At 42.7% G+C, this 10000-nt stretch overlaps 1 protein-coding gene across 2 annotated transcripts in view; it reads right to left on the reverse strand.

Moving 5' to 3' along the window:
- Positions 1–10000, reverse strand: part of bbs9 (Bardet-Biedl syndrome 9) — a 164277-nt gene that overhangs the window by 68907 nt on the left and 85370 nt on the right. For both annotated transcript variants that reach the window (XM_069174989.1, XM_069174987.1), the window contains 2 exons: positions 8053–8235; positions 380–629 (listed from right to left, as the gene is read on the reverse strand). In XM_069174989.1, coding sequence (XP_069031090.1) covers positions 380–629; positions 8053–8235 — 433 coding nt within the window. The remainder of the gene's footprint in view (positions 1–379; positions 630–8052; positions 8236–10000) is intronic.

Genomic DNA, 10000 nt, shown 5'->3' on the forward strand with positions numbered 1-10000 from the left:
ATGACATCACTTTGAAGCATGCATCTGTTAGAGTAAGGAAACAACCAGGTGTTAATTTACATTGTACAACAGATTCAGAATGAGGAGCATATTTAACGTAACTCTCATGTCTCAGATGATAAGTGACTGAACACAAAACAAACAGGAGATTTTATTGGTGGTTTATTGTTAAAAAAAAAAAAAAAAGAAAAAAAAAAAGACTGAGTCAGCATTTTTTCTGCCTTACTGAACAGCTGTTCACCAGTATTTATCACTGTATGAGGCTCTGATTTGATCACTGACTGCAGGCTACCTGGACTAACTTCATAATTAGATTTTGCATTTTATAATTCAAGTTTCATCATCTATGATTGTGTAGTATTCAGTGTCCCCGACTCACCGGGAGCAGCGAGGTTCTGGACCTGGGCGGGGATCTGGACATTCGCCTCGGAGACCAGGGTGAGTCGGCCTCCCTTGCCGATGCGATCGCAGAGCAGCGTGATGTGCTTCTTGAGGCGGACGGTGTCGCCGGGGAGGCCCAGCACGGGGCCGCCTATCTGGGCCATGGACGTGGCCTGGTCCTTGGAGCTCCGCGACAGGCAGCTCCGCAGGAGGTGCGACACGGCGGCGTCGCAGCTCTCCTCCCAGCCCTGAGGGTGGGGGGGGGGGGGACACGAGGGAAGGTTGAACGGCTGGACAAGAGAGACGGAGTTCATAATGTCCAAATAATAACATTTTATTATGCTTTCGAGGCTAAAATTATGAAGATGGAGGGATGAGGGAGGGGACACAAAGAAAAGGTCAGGTTAGAAGGAAATGTTTAAATGTCCAACAAAGCAGAAAAAGTGAGGTGATACTGGTGGATGAATATGATGTCTGGGAGTTTTACTTTTCAATTTTTGTTTTAGTTTGAATCAGTTTTGGTTCAATAGCAGTCTTTTTTTTGTTGTTGCACATGTATTAGATACATTTTTATGATAATGAGACACCCGTAGAAAGAGAAAGGTCAAGTTTAGTGGAGCTAAAATGCACATAAGACCCAAATGTCGTGATCTTCGGAGTTTCAAAAACATGTTTCATAATTATGGTCTCATAATTGTATTAAGCACCGAACAACGAGGAAGCATTATGCAGATGACGAAATAAACTTAAAAAAAAAAGGTGAGAGCACTGGTTTCAAACTGCTTGCAAACACGTAGCCAAATTGAAATTTTGAAGCTAACGTTTGGGACAAGCAACAAGGTTGGATTAGTGCATCTTTAAGAAAGACATGAGACGGTACAAAAACACCAGAGTGAGCAGATAAGAGTGAATAAAAGGAGGAAAAAAAAACCCACTCTGGAACAGAAAAAAAAAGAAAAACAAAGGCTGAAGAAAAATTTATGAGAAAGAGCGACATTGATGAAGAGTGTCTCAATCTCATCCAGCAAGGGTTAGAAAACCTGAGGGAGGAAAAGGAGTACAAAATAAAAAAAAAAAGAAAAAGAGGACAGGAGAGCATAACAATGGGGAGGAGACAGAGAGGAGGCAGGGAATGATTTATTCAGCAATGATTAGCTTTTAAATGTTGATACTTTAACGGTGCTCTTGGCATTTATAAAAGAGCAAGAAAATAATAAAACGTGCAATCGAGAGAGAGAGAGAGAGAGAGAGAGAGAGAGAGAGAGAGACAGTGAGGAGATGAGATGTCTTCTCGTTGCCTTTCTCTCCCTTTTTTGTCGACCTCCGGTTGAGATAACTGACATGGACATCTCTCTCTTTCAAACACACACACACACACACACACACACACACACACACACACACACACACACACACACACACACACACACACATTACCGAAGTCATTCCACAAGCATTCGTCTGAATGGATGATGTGGATGGGTAAGTCTGATGGAAAAGGTATGAGCAGGTGGGTGTGTTGAAAGGTTCCCTCCTAACCTGGCGTCCCCCCACGCCCCCCCTCCCCCGACCCCCCGCCTGCCGCCACACTGATAGGCCCCTAATGAGCCATAATGACAGGTAATCAAGCCTGTAATGATGATGACAGAGAGATACAGACGGAGACAGGGAAAGACAAAGACAGGTAGAGGGAGAGAGGGATAAAGAGATACAGCGAGAGAGAGAGAGAGAGAGAGAGAGAGAGAGAGAGAGAGAGAGAGAGAGAGAGAGAGAGAGAGAGATGGTTGCGGAAGGTAAAGGAAATGAGATGATGACAGGGGGGGGGGGCGATATTAGAGACAGAAAACAAGACGGGTGGAAAGACGAAGGACGAGCTGAGATAAGAATGAAGGACAGAAAAGACAGCGAAGGAGAAAAAAAAAAAAAGTCTGGAGGGAGGGAAAAATAACAGACATGAAGAGGAAGAGGAGGAGGAGGAGGAGGAGTAGGAGGAAAGATGGAGGTGTGCGACCTATTTTCGCCACAATACCTCACCGGGTTATCAAATACTTGGAACGACATAACTGCGAGGTTTCTGTGGAAACTTGGCGCGCTCGCACGCACGCGCTTCACTGACACATATGTTCCACATGCTGCGGAGGAAAATTAAACGTCTTTAAAAACCTAAGCTGCAGACATTCATCCTCCCCGAACGAGAAGAAAGGAACCAAAGAAAGGTGGAGCGGCAGCGGGGTTTGGACGGCGGCCAGAGCGATAAATTAAGACAAAGTTCCCACTAATGTAAGGGGGGAATTGGAGAGAAGTTTTGTTTCCTGCACCCAGAAACAAGAGAGGGTTTGTTTTATTTTTTTCGCCGATCTTTGAAGACGAAAGTGGGTCGCGTCGGCGAACATGTGTTGCTTTTTAAGAAAGGGATAACTGTCGGGTTAATGCCGTGTTTCTTTAAAAAAAAAAAAAAAAAAGAGCAAATTGCAGCATGGATTTTTCACGTAAATTATGCTTAACGATAAATAGAAGGTTAGGATAGTATTTATAATGAAGAGAAGTGAGAACAGGTCAAACAAATATGGAAATATACCCGTGTTGTGTGATGATGATGATTTTAATAACTGAAGTTTGATATCATACCATGTGACTGGGAGGGGGGGTCTGATTGGAAACCGGACGATACTACGTCCCGCCCACCGATAGCCGTAACCTGACTGCACAACAGGCCTGTCAATCAAACACACACGCCCCCAAAAACACAGCTTTTTGGAGCTTATTTTGAAATTAATGACGGGATTATTTTCAGATGGACCGCCAGAACACTAATAAGAAGGAGCGACTTAAGCTTGCAAAACCTAAATAACTTGTGGAAAAGTTATATTTTATAAGGCGGGATTTTTGGAGCGACCCTCTAGTGGCGCTCGGTGGTATTGCAGTTTAAGGCACTTCAGCATCAGCCTCATTTTTCAGACCCGGAAACTCTACGTCCACTTTCATACAGTCAACCCTGTTACAGCATAAGAGATGGTGTGATGGTGGCTATTAGACACTTTGACAAAGACATACATAGATCCTTAAAATAGTTTCATTTTCTCTTCATAAACATTGTAAGTCTCCCGACCTTAAACAGCCTACGAGCTGCATCCGGAATATTAAGTCTGACAAGTGGGGGGAAATCCCAGGTGTGATTGCAACATTACTGGACAGCCATAGATGAAATGTTCCTGAGCCCAGTATGCAACCTTGGAGGACTCCCAAAGAGACAGGTAAAGGTTTGGAAAGCAATCCCTCAGTCCTGACATCATCATCAGGACTGGGAAAGTCATTTGAGAAGCTGGAGTTACGGCTCTGTGAGAGGCAATGTCAGACAGTCTCCGGGGGAAACATCATCCAGACAATCGTTTCCTTGGACCAAATCAGTGAAATCCATTTTCTGAAAAAAAATAAAAAATAAAAACCACAAACACTGGATTTGGCACAGTGCGGCTACTTTTCTTTTACAGTGCAACGATTGGGTGTAATCTACTTTAAAATTGACCAATTATTATAAATGCTTACTTACAGACAATCACAAGCCCTTACATGATAGAAAGAAACATGGAGTTTGAACGGTGAGCAAAAGCACGGAGGGAGATTTTAGGAGTGACTTCAATTACAAAATATGAACAAAATTGAGACCGGTTGTCTTATTGTGCAGTGATTACATTGATATCTGGTGTCGTGTGATATTTTCCTGAGCCTAATGGACCCAGAAATGGAGGGATGTAGGCACAATGAGATGAAGAAGGATGGAGAAATGGACCGAGGTCGTCTGATAAAGCAAACCTGTTGCCAGAAAAAAAACAGTAAAAAAAAATGTTCCCCACAATATTTAGGTACTACAGTACAGTTAAGGTCTGGGAAAAATTGTGGTTATGGGTAATAAACTTTGATTAAGGATTGGTTAGAAATCAAAGACTTAGTTTTAGTTTTAAAAGCTTAACAGGTGCCAAACAACTGCACAGCGGTTTCCGCTACTCGTGGGCAGAATTTTACAACTCTGGAAAGTCATCAGAAGAAAGGCATCTGTTTTATCTTTACTCATAAGGATCGTAAGATAAACAGTAGAAATATATTGTTCGTGGTAAAAAGCAAACCACTAGGACTCGTCGATGCCAAAATCGGTTTAAACGCAGCCTGACGTGCAGAATCGTTCACATTATTCCTGGGAATTCGAGGACAGTTTATTTCCGAGTGGTCTGGTTGGAGTACCAGTCATGGAACTGAAATGATTCAAAAATCCAGCTGGTATGTTTAATATAAATACAGCACCTGGTCAAATGCAATAAGGACCCGGTGAAAATAACTTATTTTCGTTTCTTTAACGGTTCTTTAAATCACCAAAACGTTGAGCAATTTTATGTTGTAAAAACGCTCCTCATAGCGAATATAGAGAGCAGCAGAAATAGAAAATAGTTCTGCTGTGGTTTAAGCAGAGGAGAAACACTTTCAGGTACTGTTTATAGAAAGTTTTGGGAAAGAGAGCAGCAAGCAGGAAGGTGTGACTTTATGGCTGTATGATGGATTCAGGTAAAGTAAACAGGGAGTGGGAGAATGTGGGGCTCACGCAACCGTAGCATCCAGACAGACCGCATCAGCAACTTTGTTCAAGAGCTGACTGACAGATGGAAAAATAGACAAAAGAGGGAGGAAGAGGAACAAGGAACAAGGGATGGGGAAAAGGGAATAGAGATAATGAGGAAGGGAAGGAGAGGAGGGGGAGCGAAAGGTAAAATCGAGAAGTGAAGGAGACATGAAAAAAGAGGGCGAAAGTGAGGAAGAGAGAAAGATGGATGGGCAAAATGAGAGCATACAGCGATATAAATAGGGGACAGGGACGGGACATTAAAGAAAGAATGACGGGAATCAAAGAGAAACAAAGATGACAGAAATGGTGAGAAGAGTAAAAACGTACTAAGAAAAGAGATACGGCGGGAAAACAGGATGCAGAAGAGTGCAACAGAGGGACAGATGATGAAGACGAGGAATGCAGAAACGATGAGCAGTGAGATGAGGAGTTGGAAAGATGGAGGAAAGAGAAAGGAGTGAGGTCAGAATAAAGAGCAAAAAAAACAACCCGGGAGTGAGGAGGAAGAGGGAGGGAGTGAGAGAGAGAGAGAGAGAGAGAAAGAGGAAGTGGGAGGACGACGAGGAGGATGAAGAGGAAGGAGAAAGAGAGAACTGCCCGGGGAGAAGGAGGAGGTGTTCTGCTCGGCTGCTACTAAATGAGACGTTTCGTTAGACACCACACGGATGCGTTTCCTCTGCTGTTCCTCCCGCTCTCTAGTTTTTTTTTTTTTTTCTTTCTTTCTTTCTCCTCCTCGCTGAAATCCTTATTCGAAGTATTTCTATTTTCCGTTGAGATAAAAAGCAGAGAGTTTCTGGAAAGGATAAAAAACCTTATCTTGTTTAATGATTCAGAGCCGCATACATTGTTTTTTGTATCTCAGGTGGATAATAAGCTAACGGGACAGATTACAGGGCGGACTATCGGCCGTTTTGGTATTTCCGTTACATATTTTTATGTTTCTGTGTCTGACAGGATGTTGATCTTGCGCAGTTCATATCTTAAGTGGTCTTAAATCACAGGATTTTACCGACTCCTTAATCCAAATTCCTCTGGAGACGAGGGGGGGGGGGGGGGGGAATAACTTTATTAAATTATATTATATCATATTATATTATATTGAAGTGGGAATATCCTTTAAACAGAGTTCTCTTATTGTCCAACCTGGATGTCATCATCCGGATTGGAGAAGCGTTGAGAAGAAGAGTTTATGAAAACGCCCATTTCAGACCACCAAAAGCTGAAACCTTGCCGAGAGCAACAAAAACTGACTGGTAAAATCTTTTTCCTAAACTTATAGAAATGAAAAAGGCCCATTACGTTACAACATGTTATTTACAAGGTTAGTATCTTAATATTTGACCAGTTTTATGCACCAAAAAAAAAAAAATTGGGATATTTAATTTCTCCAAAAATGCAAACAGACCTGTTGATGACTTTTTTTCAATCCAATTTTTTTTAATCCAATTTAATAGATCTAATGGATATTTGATAATCAATAGAATAATCTGTATGAAATCACGAAAGAATTTAAGATGTAATTTTGACTTTCTGAATGCGGAGTGACAGACCCGGTTAGATTTACTGGTGGAATACTTTAAACTCGCTCTCCTCTCCCTGTTATCCCTTTAACCCTCCTCTCCCTCCCTCTAATCCGTCTCTCCAACCCGACCTCTGTCCTCCTCTGGAGACTTTCTGCATGTTCGTGACATTCCCAGGATTTATCCCTCTGAAAAACTCACCTGGAATAGCCTACACCTGCAAGGCAACAGGAGGGGGTCAAAGGTCAAGGGGAACGGCATGATGAGGCACATTGGCTCTTGACACCCTCACTTAAGGCCGCAAGGGATTCTTTTTTATATGATTGTGAAAATGTTCCTAAAATAACTGACCGTGAGCTTTATTTCCTGTTTGTTTGACATGACTCAACGAAAGTGTAATAAGACAGATTCATCTTTTGATAAAACAAAAGCGAAAGAAAAAATGTGCTGATGAGTTAATAACCGCGTCACCATCAGTGTATGCACGTGGTCGCAGAGAAAGTGTTGTGTTTTCTGAAAATAGCTCGACGGTCCACCTGTTTTTTTTTTGTTTTTTTTTTTTAAAGTTGTGGACATTGTGACCCTGATGACTGCTAATTGGCTTAATGCCATTAATCCTATTTAACACACACACACCAGGTCACCGTCCCTGGAGGCTCATCAACTGACCCTTTGAACCTATTTCGGTCTCCAGTCAGTGTGTGTGTGTGTGTGTGTGTAACACTGGGCTGTCAGAGAAGGCTGGAAATAGACCTACTGGTAATGAGAGGTTCAGAAGATTGATCAGCGCTATGGAAAAAGCAACACACACACACACACACACACACACACACACACACACACACACACACACACAGAGAGAGAAAGGTACACACACAGTCTCTGTGGAGAAATCTTTCGTGGTCTGAGTGCTGCAAATGGAGAAGCTCTGTCAACATGGTTGTTTGTGCGGAGCCGAGTCCTCTACACACTCATCGAAACAACACACAAATATACACACAAAGCTCAAAGTCTGAGTCAGAGGCTGATCAAAAGAGCAATATGCCATCAATTCACGCAGAATCACATTGTCACCGTGTGTGTGTGTGTGTGTGTGTGTGTGTGTGTGTGTGTGTGTGTGTGTGTGTGTATTCTGTGTCTATTCAAACACACACACACACACACACACACACACACACACACACACACACACACACACACACACACACACCCCTTTAGCGGTAAAATTACAAACAGGTACCACAGAACAAACTCTCAGCGCAGAGCTGGCAGGTGAGTGTTGAGTGGTGCAGAGTGAGTGTGCGATTGAATGTGTGTGTGTGTGTGCGTGTGTGTATGTGTATATTCCTGCGGGACCAGAAGTGCTTAATGTATTTTAAAAGTTTTCACAGTGTGTGTTTAAGCAGGGGGCGGTGTTTACCGAGTGGGCTGCAGATGGATGGACAGACACTGACATGTTAATGGCCTCCTCTGTGTGTGTGTGTGTGTGTGTGTGTGTGTGTGTGTGTGTGTGTGTGTGTGTGTGTGTGTGTGTACCAGCTGCGGTGTGTCCTGCAGCAGCGGCAGCAGCGTGGCCTCCAGGATGGCGGTCTGATCGGGGGTCAGGCCCTGCCACAGCGACAGCAGCAGCACCAGGAGGTGCGTGGCGCTCCGCAGACGGACGAACGCCTCCTCCAGCAGCGCCCGGTTCTCCTCCGCAGCCTCGGCCAGCGCCATCACCTGCAGGAGACAGGAGGCGGTGAACATTACTCCTCATCATCACATAAATGGATTCAAGCGACGAACAACACAGTTTGCATCTCATCACTATTTGCTTGATGGACTAAAAAACAACAACAACAACAACAACAACAACAACAACAAAAACGGTTAAAGCTGCAGTTTACAGCTGCAAAATGAACTAATAACTACTTATGTTACACTTATTCAAGATGCCATAATATAAACAGACGCAAACATCCTGTTTCATCAGCATTTATGATAGAGGTCGGGGGACGGGAAGTGGGAGGGGGTTTCCATGGTGTCTTTCAATCTTATAACATTTAGGAGTCAGCGCAAAAAAAAAAAACACATTGGAACGAATGATGAGTCATCCCTTGGTTTTTTTTTTTAGGTTCAAGGCCAATTTCACCCATTTATCAGAAGAGTCGACTGCACGCAACCTGTGTAAACAGTTTTATGAGCGTCGTGTCTGCCGCTCCTTCATTACTGTCATCTGCTCTGTCCCGTGGCTGATTTACTCTCGTTTACATCAGCCTGAATTCAACCCTGAATAACTTCATCACTGCATGTTTTTTTTTGTTGTTGTTGTTTTTAAAGCATATGGTCTCCAGAAACATCTCAGGATTCACAGATTTCACATTAAAACCTCGTATTGTCCATTTTTTTCCGAATTCAAATTTAAAGTAATGCTGTGCAGAGTACACTGTAGGTGTGTGTGTGTGTGTGTGCGTGTGCGTGCGTGTGCGTGCGTGTCCTTTCAAGAGGTCAAATCACAAATTGGAGTCGAAACAAAAAAGACGCCTCACGGTAAAATAATTTAGCTACACTGTTACGTTCTATTATCATTAATATTATTATTATCATTATGACATCACAGGTCATATTTTAAAGGGTTTGAACTGTGATTTCCGTCTCAGAAAAATTGAAAGTGAGTAAATGTGAAATGTTGATGTAGGACAGACTGGATTATAATTTTATGGTCTAAATTAGGACTCTAGCCATCTTTCGAAGTTGGCTAACCCGGTTTGTCTCCATTTCCTCGGACTTCATGTGTTTCTCGACTTGCATGACTTTACTTGCGATGTTGCCGTCAGCAGTTCATTATTAGAGATAGAAATAATGGCAAAAAAATGCAGAAATTAAGACTATAAATTGTAAAAACAAAAAAGTAATATCCATTAAAAAAGAAGACTCCCTTGAAACATCGTGTAGGTTGAAGAGACTTACAATGGATTCCATTCAACAGAAAAACCTCCACTCAGCATGTTCTGATAAACCTTTGCATTGCCCATAAATCGTTCGATACGCCGCCGCCATGGCAACGTTCTGCAGCAGTGCAGTGAAGTAGGAGTAAGTGGAAATCTTCCTTGAAAGCATCTTGTCAAATCTTTGCACTCTTCCTTTAAGCATGCATTCTTAAACAGCGGGAAACGAGGATCGGTCCATGATTTCCGTGTCCTTCGAGCCCCTAATCCCTCATGTTTTAGAGCCGTTCCCTGTAGTCTGGTGGAATTCAGTTTTTTGTTCTGAACAAGCTGCGTTGCTTTTTCTCTTGTTAAAGCTGGAAATCCCATTTCCAGCCTGTTTATTCCAGATTTGATTTTTTTTCTCAGCTGGATAAATAAACTAAATTGAAAAAGACAAAACACGGCAGAGTTCAAATAAACTGCTCGCTATTCGTGGACCGTGCGAGCCCTGACAACTTGTCCTTGCACTTTTGTCGGCTTCCGTGTAGAAACAGCAGCATTTTCATGAAGCTACG

This window comes from Embiotoca jacksoni, unplaced genomic scaffold, assembly GCF_022577435.1.
Source record: "Embiotoca jacksoni isolate LCO1_2020_lvr unplaced genomic scaffold, fEmbJac1.0.p SCAF_63, whole genome shotgun sequence".
Lineage (NCBI taxonomy): Eukaryota > Metazoa > Chordata > Actinopteri > Embiotocidae > Embiotoca > Embiotoca jacksoni.